At 35.5% G+C, this 13,802-nt stretch overlaps 1 protein-coding gene across 5 annotated transcripts in view; it reads left to right on the top strand.

Moving 5' to 3' along the window:
- LOC124168373 (cullin-3-A) overlaps nt 1-11,516 on the top strand; it is a 47,317-nt gene extending 35,801 nt beyond the window's left edge. For all 5 annotated transcript variants that reach the window (XM_046546584.1, XM_046546583.1, XM_046546585.1 and 2 more), the window contains 2 exons: nt 8,019-8,070; nt 10,927-11,516. In XM_046546584.1, coding sequence (XP_046402540.1) covers nt 8,019-8,043 — 25 coding nt within the window. In that variant the 3' untranslated portion in view covers nt 8,044-8,070; nt 10,927-11,516. The remainder of the gene's footprint in view (nt 1-8,018; nt 8,071-10,926) is intronic.
- Nucleotides 11,517-13,802: the final 2,286 nt, after the last annotated feature.

Below are 13,802 nucleotides of genomic sequence, written 5' to 3'. Positions count from 1 at the left end.
CTATTTTTGGAACAATTTGGCAGGTTGAGATTTTTATTTTCATTTCCTTCACCTCTTTTTCATTATTCTTATCGTAAATATCATCATCATGTCTTACATATGGATTATTTTTTTAAATTTGTTTTTTTACCTTCATTTTTAATTTATTCATATTTTATGTGCTATCACAAAAATTATGATTAGACTAACTTTTTTATTAAATATATTTATCCCCGTTTCATACTCACTACATTATAAAAAAAATGATCTTAGTACGGTGCTTCAGTTAATTATGTTATATTTGAATTTCATTTTCTAGGAACATTTTTTATTATTGCAAATTACGTTTATCCTGGGTGATTTTTTTGGGTCTTTTTCCTACTTTTACGGCATATTTTCTCATTCGTTTCTCTAGGTCAATTACCAATCCTCTATTCATTTCGATTTCATTTCATTTTCTGAGTTATTCATACGTGTTGGGGTTAGTTGCAGATTTTCTTCCTTTTCATAAAAAAATAACATCAATCGCATATGCAACACTGCATTACATTATGTACAGTATTGGTCTGTATTTTTTTACTCGTTTATTTGTTTCCTTAGCTTTGTAAACGAAATTGCGGAAATGAATAGATAAACTCAGAGGTATTTTAAGCATTACGGCATTTAACCATTATTTATTCCCTATAAATAGTATTTTTATCTTATTTTTTAATTGATTCATATCATATGTGCAACCACAAAAATTATGATCATACTTAGTTTTTGTTAATAACGTGTATTCCCATCTCAAAACTCACTACAGTAAACTCTTGATTTTACGAAGTCAGTGGGACCGGAAAATTGGCACTTCGTAAAATCGAGTTTCGTAAATTCAAACCTTTTTCGTAAGTCACGAAAAAAATGTTCGCTTTTGTTTCTTCCGCCGTTTTTTGTCTTAAGTGGTCTTATTTAAATGTTTTCGGTGGTTATTCTCGGTATAATTCATAGAAAAGGCTTTTTGCTATCGATTTATGATGTGAAAAATCGTTAAATAATTATACCACCATAAAATTCCCATTTCTTGTTCATACTTCAACATCAACGATCGCTAAAGAAATTCCCGACCAGTTTAGAAAATGTAATCAAATAATGAATTGCAATGTTTATTATAAGAATTAACAGTTATAAATTTGTGGTTAGGAGCCATAAGCTACTATTAAGTATGCAAAATATAGATATTTGTTTCTGACACCCACGGAATTTTAGCGGCAGCCGGCCTAACCGCCATTTATGTCGCCCTCTATCGCTCAGTGACGAGAAAAAAAAGAAAAACAAGGGTCTGAGCCCGTTTCCAAAATAACCTTCGTAAGTTAATATTTCGAGTTACTTCGTATTTTCAGCAGAATGTGCTCTATTTTCACTGAGATTCAATTACGATCATAAATAACGTAGGATGTGATTATCTTCTGGCGAATATTTGAAGTAAATTCTGTTTGAGTTCTCCGTCCGACTACTGTGTTCCATCATCTTCGCAGACGTTGCCATAAAAGACTTAATTCTTCATCAGTACTGTATTCTTCATACCGGGTGTGAGGTGACCTGTTCATATAGTATGTTTCTCTCCTTTTATGCCGACAGGAGCAAGGTTCCAACCGGAAAACGACAGGAGAAACATCTTACAGTATCGGAGAAATATAGATAGAAACGTTATTATCCACATTGATTGTTTTCCTACAAGAGACGTTTTATCATTTCTCAATGTGGTTAAGTATTGGTTCGCTAGCGTGAATTCCCAAAAAATGACACGCAAAAACCTGTACCGTCACCTCATTTAGTTTTCGTGTTCCTTTCTCCGCCGTATTGAAAGTTAGGCAAAGGATCATTGACATAGAGAAAAGATTTTCTTAGTTTTAGCACTAAAAAATAGTCGCGCCATAATCGAAAATAAATATAGTGTGGAAAGAGCAAAGAAATTAATTTCAATTGAAAAGTCAGCTGAGAAGAAGAGAGACAATTATAAGCGCGGCACCATTTTCCCGATAGTGGAAGATACTTCTTCCGCCTCTCTCCGGTTAATAACTTCCCCCCGTTGCAGGTAAAGATGAACCATGCCCTTCTCCACAATCGGGGAACGTTCCCAGTGGGTGGGGTGAATAAGAGTGGGATGGGGATTGCCTGAGGGAAGAAGTGTGGTCAGCTCAAGGACTGGTGAAGGGGGCAGGACAAAGAAGGGTGGGGAAATGGCCTTCAGCTCTGCCTCAGTCTACTTTTGGGGGCCGTATTTTTTTGCGACGCACACAAGCTCAGTCTCCTTAGGGAGGGAGTGAATGGGAAATGCTGGGGAAGGATGGGTTTGGGATGCGTAAGGTGTGTGTCAGCAAGATCAGCCAAAGGCGGCAGGAGGGAAGGGACGGCTTTGGAAAGACAGAACCCCAGCATGGGAGAACAGGGAAGCGCGTGAGAAGAAAGTTCATGGTTCATATAGACTTGGAAGTGCGTCTTCATTACGAGAAGCCTGAAATATAAATTGGCGGTAAATAGAGCCCAGTACTTAAGATATTTAAGTTGTTCATTCGTAAAGGCCAATATATACACGAAAAGATATTATGGCGCGGATTGCATGTATCAACGTCCATTTCGGGATGTTATTAATTTCTGTTCCCATTCATAAAAGTAGCAAATAGATTTGAAAGAATGATAATCATGAATAAAAATATCTAAATCGATATCCAAACGCACATGAGCAAAATAGATGAATGTATACATACCGATCCAGCGCAAGTAATACCGCTCAAGCTTCTTCCGGTATAGGACTTTAAAATCCTGGATAATGCCTTGGTCCAAGGGCTGGGACTTGCTAGTCGAGTTCGGGGGTAAAAAGAGGACTCGAACATTAGCCAATTTTAGATCTTCCACGTATTTATGAACGGTGGCATTATCCATTATTAAAACAATTTTGCTGTTCTCTCCAGCAATTTTTCTGTGTAGACGTATAACCGTTTGCTGGAAAATTTCTCGGGTCATCCAGCTGTTTTTATTTGCATGGTAAAAAACGGGGAGGGCTTCCAATTTTACATGTTTTAAGCACCGTGGCCTTTCAAATTTCCCAATGACAACGGGCTTATTTTGTCCGTGCCCGTTTGGTTGACGCACAGCCCCACAGTAACACGTACTTTACTCTTTTTCCCCCCATGGCACCTTTGCCCTTTGAAACCCAGGGTTGCGTCAGGTAATGCATTAAAAATAGCTCAGTTTAAGGGGCCAGCGAGGGTGAGCTGGTCGAGGAAAGGGTCCCGGATTAGGGACCCTTCGAAGTGCTTCGGCGAAAAGTAGTCAAGTAGTCTTCGAAGTACGTTCACAGCAGTGCAAAGGGTTAATTAGGGGTGTTCGAAATACTCCGCGCGACCTTCCTGACATGTTAAACTACGAATTATTGTCGATGCTATGTTTACGAACAGGCACGTAAATAGGGGCATAATGTCAGCCGCGATATTTTAACTGAACTCCTACTCCCCCTAAATTCCTACAGTGAGGTTTTTGGCGACCCATTTCTCTCCAAAGTTGCATTATCATTTACGATTTCGCACTTTTGATGGACCACAGTTGGAAGCGCTGATTTTTTAGCTACTTACGCCGGCGTAACTAGTTTTGTTGACAAATATTTCGCCGTAGTTCGTGTAAACGAATGCCATTTGCTCCTAGGGACCGAGCCGAGGTTCGTAAATTCAAAAAATTTCGTATAATCGAAACTTCGTATAATCGAATAGCGCCATGTATTTAGCATAGGCTTTTCACCGGGACCGCAATATCACTTCGTATAATCGAAAACTTCGTAAAATCCTGCTTCGTAAAATCAAGAGTTTACTGTATTTTATTCCAAAATGTTTCCATGCGGTCCATAAGGTCGTATTTTATACTTTATTAATAATTTTTAAAATCATTATTGCAAATTACATTTTTTTTACATATTTTGGGTTTTTTTCCTAATTTTACGGCATATTTTCTCAGTCATTGCTCCACATCAATTACTTGTCGTCTGTTCATTATGGTGTTTTCATTTTGTAGGTCATTAATACATTCTAGTGTTAGGTACAGATACAGTCTTAATTTTCATAAAAACTGACATATTAATCACATATGCAACACTCTATTACACAAATTGTACTATTTTGCTGGATAATTTTTAAGGCTCAAGGTTGCAGTCCCTCCCTACCAGCGGCACTCCCAGGGATTATTTCAACTTGCAAATGATATTTTCTTTGGAATAATCCTCTCATAGACGGAGAAAAATGCAGAAAGCATTTTCCTCCGAAATCCTTCACCAAGGGCCTTCACTAAGGGCATAATGGATTGGAAGCCGTTGGGCAGGGAGAACTAGAAACTTGGCTGGGCCTTCTTCTCCACAGGGGCGCAATTTGGGTTAACACGATTTCTAACGATTGGAGGTCAGAATTAGCGCAAGTAGCGATATTCGGGAGAAAATGTGCCGTGATAGGTTTTTAGGAATGATGCAGGCTCTTCATTTCTTCACTAACCGTGAAGGCATCCGTAGGACAGTGACTACGATTTGCCCAGAATGTGAAGGTCAACCAGGGCTCTGTCTAAGGCCTTGCTTTCAAATATATCATAAAAACTTGTGAGAATTTTTATTGAAATGTTTCAATTTTGCAATAACTCTGAGGTAACATAGATTGGCTTTGATTAAAAAAAATGTTTTATTCCATAAATTTATATTTTTCTTGCCGTTCATTGTGTGTTCTACTTATGTGACTTGTAAAAATTAAATCTACGGCCGTGTAAACAAAAAAATACACGTAAAGAGTAATTCCAAGATATTTTCGTCATTATCCTAAGGAATCAACGGTAGAAGAAGTAATATAAACGGAAATATGAAAAGTTCACTGCTTCATACAAGGAAAATTGCATGTGTGTAATGCGGGTTGCGTGAATTATCAATTACTGGTGACGGGTGGCATACATGTATGTCATTAACGTTTTTTACAAATTGCGAGAAATAGAAACAAAAAAAATTGCAAATTCTGTTGTATTACTTCCAAGACCACCGTTATGAAGGAAAATCACCCATCCGTCTCTGGAGGTTTCGGCGTAAATATCATCCGCATTGAATGTGTTAATGGTACAAAATGACCTAGCCATTGACGTGCACTAATTCTCAATTGTACTAAACGAGTTTGAGACTCAAGCATATCAATCTAGAAATCAAGTGGAGGTCGAGCAGCCCTACTGTTTTTCATCCAACCATTCGTAAAATCACTTAAAGGTTTACACAATTTACTGTTTTGCACTGCAACTTTATCTCATGCAAGCATCTAGTCATTGTTCCGATCTATCTATCTATAGGCAGGGAAGGGACAGTAGAGCAATGCAGACTTGTGACTGGGAGATGAATAAAATCAAATGGTTGCTGAAGAGGGTAGTTTTCTTCATGTAAAAAATCAAAATCTATTAATTGCAGTTTATGTACAATCATTAATGAGTCAATGATACACAAGTGACTTATATTAATGAATCTTGGTTAACTTGGAAATCAAAGGTCGAATTTAACCTCATTTGAAAAAGCTCAATATGGCACCCATTATGGCTATTGTACTGATGACATTTTATGTAGATAATACATAATTTTCTATGCCATAAATGGTGTTAACCAGGAGGAGAGTTATTGTATGGAATAGACATTCTAATATTTCGTCAACTGAACTTATTGGAGCATTTTAGAATCACTGCACTCATCTTCATGTAATAATTATGACATTTTTGTTGATTACATAAAATGGTCATCATCATTTGAAAATCTGATGGCATGAAATGCGTATTCCTGGAGTAATAGTCTATCCATCTAGATAATGATAAAAATATACGCAACTACCCTCTGACATCAAGTAACTTGTGCTTTTCTGAATCTGCTTGTGTTCTTGTTAAAAGTGGTGATTTGCTTAGTCCAGGTGATCCTAGTCAGCAAACATTTCCTCTTCCTCAGAGTTTAGAGGTTTTATGAATTCTCGTTCATAGACTTTTAGTATCAGAAGCAAATGGCATTTTTTTTTTAAATGTGTTGAAAACAACCAGATGATGAATTTAAAGATTTTAAGTCTGCTCGAAAGATATTTTTGGTAGAAATAAGAAGGAAGTTGAATACAAAGAAGGCTTAACTAACCAGAAAACTGAAATGGAGTGAAATGGACCGGAGACAATGGAAGATTGTCTGCCTTTTCCGTGTCTCAGTAGTTCAGCAAGAGGAACGTTTAAATTTGAGTTAGTATGTTTATTGTTGTTTTCCTTATGCATATTTTTACTTTTAATTTTTAATAATTATCGTTAAGAGTCCTTATTTTTATAAAGTCTAAGAACCATCCCAGTTGTATACTGCCTAAAAGAAATGCCGAACTTATTTTTCTATGGAAAAAGGTCCAAGTAATTTTCATAGACTTTTTTTTTCCATGGTTGTCATTTCATTGTCATAGATACTTCATCTCAGAATTTAAATTAGTATTTTTCTGCAGTTTGAAGCACGAATGGAGGCAAAAATGGTATTTTTCAGATTTCTTTTCGTTTAAAAATATGTATTTTTGGAGTCCTTTTTACTAATATTAAATACCATCTAAGAATATTATAAATATGGTGAATTAAGCCTTTTAAGTTGAAATTCTTCTTTCAATAGCTTGAAAATCGAGTACTGTAAAGCTTTGGTAAGCAAACAGGGATACAACAAAATTTTGCGATGAAGAACAGTTTTCTCTGGTGGTGACATTGACATATAAAAGCGTAGGGAATCTTCGTTACTAAGAAATTTCACATTTACGAACCAGTTTAGAATAGAGTCCATTCTCATCTCTATCCGAGTATGGTGCGGATAATGGTGTGATCATGCCCCATGAATCACGTTGCCACTAATGCGTAGTTTTCGAAAAGTGCACTTAAGAATGCAAAATTCCCAAAATTGACACAGTACTAGATGACAAAATGAATATTTAATTATTTTTTTGTGCTTTTGATTTCTCAGACTTTAATTATCAGTCGTCCTTTGCTAATTCGTAGTGTAGGAACCAACGATGCCAAACATATAGGGGTAAACATTTAAATATCCTTTATTATGAATTTAAATGCTATGAATATTTTTTTCCACTACATATTTCCAAAAATTGTGCAACCACTCCTTAACCTCAGTTACTTTTTACTACCTCAGTGCAGTCTCAGGCAATGGAAACTAGCATTTGAAACATTGCAGCAGCGTGATGCACTTAGCCCTTTATTTAGTGGACTGCTTGCAGTTGAATGTAACATTTTGATCTGGTCCAGATTACATAGAGTGTGAGAAAATAAATCTAGGTGGACTCAATGCTGTTTAAAGCCATTAAAAATCCTGAACACCACAATGTAGCCCTCATAGATAAATCCTGGGGTAAAATTTTCCTTGACTGGGATAGGAAACTAGAATAGGTATTAGACATGCCAAAAGTTAAATGGACAAAGAATTATGTTTCCATAATTACGAATTAAGAAATACCATATATAAAATTAATGGCAAGATGATGTACAATGGAGTTAATACAATAATGATACAATGAAACCATTGAACTTTGTCATTAAGCCCATGCAAGCTGTCTAAGCATATACCTAAAAGATGATTTGTTGTATAATTCAGCTGTGAACTTATTTGTTGCAGTTACACATCTTAAATATGAGTGATGTAAATTAAACATTTTAGAGCCCTCAGCTATTTTTGTTTAGGAAGAGTGACATGCACATTTGAATAGGACTTTGTAAAGTGATTTTGAATATCACTATTTAACCTTTAATATGTGTAGGTTAACCTTAATTAAAACATAGAATTTACGAATGTGTACGTACATATGTCAATGTGGAGAGCTCTTATTCCACGAATGATTAGGTATTGAAAAGTGATTTTGTATGCTGACCGATTTTGTTTCCAAGGTTGATGAGTATAGACATGCAGGAAAAATTTTATGCATATACTTTGCCTTGTACTCTCTTGTCAATGATCTGTTTTGTACAATTTACTCTTTTTTTCTACTTTTCAGGAAAGTTTATACATATGTCGCTTGAACAGCATGACAGACTTAAGTGGATCAGGTAATAATAAAAGCAGTCTTAATAATATTTATTATAAATTAAATATTTCAAAATTCTTGATTGCAACATTCTTCTTCAAATGAATTTGATATGACTAACATAAAATTGTGTTACAAAAATGCAGAATGAAGGTAAAATGTAGTTCAAAATGACTATTCTTTGTTGTGGCACTTAAGAAATCATTTTAAGAATTTAATTGCGAGAATAATTGTGTGGTTAATGAAGTTTGTGCGATTAGATGTGATGTTCCATTTGGGTAAAGATTCAACAGTTTGCTGGTCTGTCTTGATATGCCTGGAGGTAAAATCACTGATTGTGTAAAATACATATAATTCTTGTTCATATTATTTATAACTAATGCATAAATTTAATGCTTTACAAAAAATACATTTATTCCATCACAAATAAATACATGAATCGTGTGATTAAATTTCATTCTGAGCAGTGTGTGCCATCTTGAGATATGAAATAACATACAGATGAAGATCAACAGCCCGGAATGTGTAGGACCAGACACATTCCAGATTAAATATATTTTAGTTGAATATATCAGTTACTGGGAGAAAGGCAACACTGCGACAAAGTATTTTTTTTAATGTGCGTTGTCGTCAGAAGAAATGATGTATTGTTGATTAAGGGATCAAGTGAAAAACCAAATTAAATTTATAAAACTTATGGTGAAAGATGATTCAAAACTTTTGAGATAAAATTTCCTCATTGTAAATCACAAAGGTAGGTAACTGGTGAATGTAAATCTTAATGAGGCCACATGTAAACATAAGGAAAATGATACTACATTTTTACAATCTGACTAGAACATTAATATTTTGCCTTTCAAAATTTTTCAACAAGTAGCTTTTGCAAATTCCATGCAATTTTCATGACTAATACCATAAATTTATCTGTAATTATCAAATCCACCGATTGGATATAATCCCACTTCGAATACATTGCCGTAAATAACAACGGATTGTGAATTTCAGCAACTAAATATAATATTAGTAATTGCAGCTAATCTTATAAGGCAATGAACGCTGCTAAAAAGTGAAGAAAAAGTTGACACACGATATTAATTGCGTACTTGTGTACATGTTTCTGGCGACTGGGTTTCTGTGTTGTATTTTGCTATGATTTTATCAAGCTGCGTTTTCTCGTTCTCTCGTATTGTGTGCAAATGTAAATGAATACTGCGTTATTGAAAGCTTTTCCCCACTAACTTGTAACTTTTTTGTACCTTAATGACCTAGTTGGCCGAATAAAAGCTCACTTTTAATTAGCTTCGTGCATTGGTAATGTTCTTCGATGTTTCCATTGAAGTGAATATTCAAATGCTGATATTTTCACATCATTTTATGATCATCTTGTATGATTAACTGCGTACGGTTGTTTGTACTACATGTCAGTCGAAGTTTGATGGTATGCGTTCATTGAAGGTGGGTGAAATTCTCTCGCGCTTACTTGAAACCGTACCAATTAATTTGAAGATTTACCAATCAGTGGTTGTCTCTGGTGGATGCATATTTTAAAGGAGATATGGGTGTGTATTGAATTCTTTTATGCTTACCAATATTTTAATTCTTGGAATGTTGACCTAAGGGGTTAAATAAACTAGAGAAATGGACACTCAAGAATACTTATATCATCATAACCAATGAATGAATGGCCACGCAATGAAACATTTTGAATGTGAGAATAGATTTATATCAATAAATATCTCTTTGTCTACTTCAAAAAATGCCTCGACATATGTGAATACCTAACGCGATTATCCATTCACGAATTTTGTAGTAAAAAATGTCAATGAAGCCTGTGATGCTGCGTAAATAAAATTTCATAACAATCCTACATCCTCGAGAAAATATTGCTTTGCTGCAGATAATATGACTATGAAGGAAAGTATGTTTTACTTTTTATTGCTGCCTTTCATGACGAGATCCTATATCATCATTGTAAACATTCAAATGCATAGTCGAAAAACGAAACGGAAACTCTCTAGGTTCAAAATCACAGAAACAAGTTAAACGTGATATGGAGGCATACGGAAAGAGTACATTAAGCAATTATTGAATGAAAACGCTTAAAATGCAATGCAAGGTATAGAAACTAGCATTTGGCTGGCCAGACGACATGAAAATCAAGTCTTTGCTTACAAAGACCATTGATGCCAATGTAAACAGAATTTTGCTATGATATTCAAGTATCTTTGGGAAATTCTAGAATATAAACACATAAATAACCTAAGAACTTAACAATTAGCTTGTATACAAAATCAATATAAATTATGCCAACCTTTTCAACCACTTACTGTGTTGTAATTATCACATAATCATAAAAATTTCCTTGGTAGTGTAATGACCGATAGAGTTCAACTTCAAAATATAAATAATGGGTCATCTCCATCAATACTGATCGATAAATTTTCAGAGAAAAGACATCTATAACGTGTCTGGTTATTTCTTGAAACGCGCCAGTCTGCTGCTGTGTTCTCACCAAAAAATTAGTTCCTATTCATTACCGTTACCCAAATACCTTCATATTTCAACTTCAATAGCAGCCGGTGCAGCCATTTTTCTTCTAAAGTGGCTTTTATGAAACGGAAAAAGCAGACTTTAGCCTAAAGTGCCGACTGTGAAGCGCTCCCTAAGATAGCAGTATTTTTGGATATGCAACTTTAAAAAATATATTTTTTGAAAAACCCTAGCAAACCTTCCATTGTGTAGATGCTTCTGTTATTCAGGTATCCAGATTATTAATCTTATATAGTATAAATGGAAATTATGCATGAATTTAGGTCCAGGAATTCCACGGAAAATTAAGAGATGAATTGGTTAATATGTGTATCTGTTCATTTTTCAGTGCAAATATAAATACTCAAGCAAGAGGCCTGCTGTTATTTTCCCATGGAAAGAATGGCTTCAATGATGTACACCAACCATAAAACACACACACGTTAGTGCATGCTGCCAACTATTCCTGTGAGTGTGGTGTGTTGCAAGATCTGCTCCTTTCATCCAATCTGTTATGAAGCGTCGTCCCCCAACTGCACGTGTTTAGTGTGAACGGACAAATTGTGTGTGGACGAGTGTAAGTGAAGAAGTGCTATTCTGTTTGCTAAGAAGTTGCTTAACAGACTCAATTTGTGTGCCTATCCAACAAACCATCAATTTAACATATTTAATACAACACTTACATTTGGAAGACTCTGTCGAAAAAACTTCCGCTAGATCATGATTAAATTGAAGGAATGTAGTAAATTTTTGTTTTAAATTATTCCATCATGGATACTGTTCTAATGGTGTCTGTGTGGTGTTGTAACATTTTATGTTCTCAATATATCTCTCTTGGCTATTTTTTTCCTTGTGGCAAGTTTCAATAAAAAGTGATTGTATGTGTTTAAATTCCGAACAAAATCAATGAAAATGAAATAAACATGAACTTGTACAGCCTATTTTCTGTCATTTATGTTACCACCTAGAATTAGTTAGCTTGTTCATCCTGTTTTATCAGTGCAACCATACATGTACCCATGCTACACATTATTTTACTGCTGTAGTACCTTGGTGTATCGGCCCTTCAGTTTATGTTTCATATGCTAAATATCTTTTCCATTGAATTTTGATGGTTTCTCCATTTCCATAGACTGATATATTCTTCTTATTTACGCTTGCAAACTTCTAGATGGGCAACCTCATATCAAAGGCCACAGAAAGGTGCATGGTGTCAATTATAAATAAATAAATTCAAGTTCGCGAATTGGAAAACCCCGACAGGAACTTGAGTTTTTAGACTGGGGACGGAGTACCTTGGAATTCGTCTGGGTGTTTGGATACCGAGATACTTATTGGATTATTCAAGACAAGTAGACAAATACATTTTGATTCATGGTAGAATAAAAGGAAACACGAAGTACTGATCTGCACACTTTTTAATGCTGTCGACTAGTTTCAAAAGCTATTGAGTCATTGTTGAGGTAAACCAAAAGATGATGTATAATCGAGCCTCATATATCCAACAATGGGAGGAGGGGGAAACAGATTGAGGGAGATGGGTAAGGGGGGTGGGTCTTAACACAGGTATAAGGATGAGGAGGGGAGCCTAGAGATGGTGAGGTGGTGATGAGGTTTAGGGGGGAGAGGGGGTTAGCAAGAAAAAAGTCAGGTTTTAAAACAGTTGACAATAATTGAGAACATTATGTCATTTGAGATGCAAAAAAGCATTTTGTCATGTTGAGAATTTCTTAAACTTCCAGTTTTACATTTTTGTCAAATACAGTTGAGGACCTCAAATCCGGAATCTAGGAACCTGGAAAACCAGAAATACGGAATGTTTAAAATTCCTCTGCGTAGCGTTTCGACGTGCCATCTTGTGGCACAACTCTCCGAGCCTTGTTCTGGGATGAGGAGGAAGTTAGCACATGCTATCAAGATACGCTAGCAACCTTGGCAGGAAAACGTAGGGATCTCAAATATCAAGCACAAGAGCCTGAACGCATTTATAAATTAATTAATTAACAAAATATACCATGAAGACCAGAAATCCAGAAACCCTTTGGTCCCAAGCCTTTCGGATTTGAGGTCCTGAACTGTTAATGTAAAAATTTTATATAAAAGCCATGTAAAAATTTGATTGGCCAACTATCAGTTGACAGCATTAGAAAAGTTTGTGGAACAGTATTTTATGTTTGCTTTTGATCTGCCTTCATTCCACCAAGTAATGCCAAAATAAATAAAAAACCTGGGTTGTGCAAAGGCTTCCTCAATGAATAGGTTATGCAATCATGTTTTCGAGGCTGTCACCTAATTTTTTATAACGACCGTTTTGCCAGCAATCCCACCAGCATCTTCAGGTCAGACATTGAGTTTGATGATGTATGGGCCTGTATGTATATATGGCAATCATGTTAGACTCAGTCGTTTTCTCAGTCAGACTGGTGGTTTTAATTTGCTCTGATCGGCTGAATTGATATTTGGGTTTTGAGAGTGGTCCCATTAAAATTCTCTTCCAAGCATAATAGAGTAGGTAGCTGTCCTCTCTAATAAAGATTCTTGCCTCTTTGGCTAGTTCTATAGCCTCACAGGTCAACCTTTGGAGGTAACTTTTTTCTTGGCGATCACTCTGAAGTTTTTTAGGTCAATCCATAGAGTGAGTATATACTTACTCTATGGTCAATCTAATTTCCAAGGTGTTGTTCATACATGCTCTGGTGGCCCTTCTTTGTTCATGCATGCTATGCTGAGGCAAGCTCTGGGTGGGCGGGTAGTCACCTTGGAGGTATGTATAATCAATCTTCCCTTCATGTTGCTAATTGAGGATTGCTCAAATGATTTTTATCCCGCAATGGTGTGATAGAATTTTGCTTTTCCCCTTGTTGATTTATGTGGACAACATGTAGTGAAAATTTCTGTTAGTGAAGGCTTTGGTTCTAAATTATTCTTGACGTATTAAATGATAAAGAAATGTGGTATTAAATATAAAATAGTTAAGAGAGCTATAAAAATAAAGAGGAAATATCCAGATGGGACTTGGCCTGAAAATTCCATTTAGTATTCTTATTTTCCTTAGATACCAGTGTCTTTTAATTATTCTTTTATCTAGGTATGTAATGTATTTTATTGAAATGAAAGGTAGTTACACCAGATGCACTTTTCCATTATATGTACTTTAATGCGTACAACACATTTCAGATCAAAGATCATCTAGTACAAGACATTGTAGTGCATGAGAACATCACA

This window comes from Ischnura elegans, chromosome 11 (assembly GCF_921293095.1).
Source record: "Ischnura elegans chromosome 11, ioIscEleg1.1, whole genome shotgun sequence".
Classification (NCBI taxonomy): domain Eukaryota; kingdom Metazoa; phylum Arthropoda; class Insecta; order Odonata; family Coenagrionidae; genus Ischnura; species Ischnura elegans.
The sequence above is the reverse complement of the archived record's forward strand: the minus strand, read 5'-3'. Positions and strand labels throughout refer to the sequence as shown.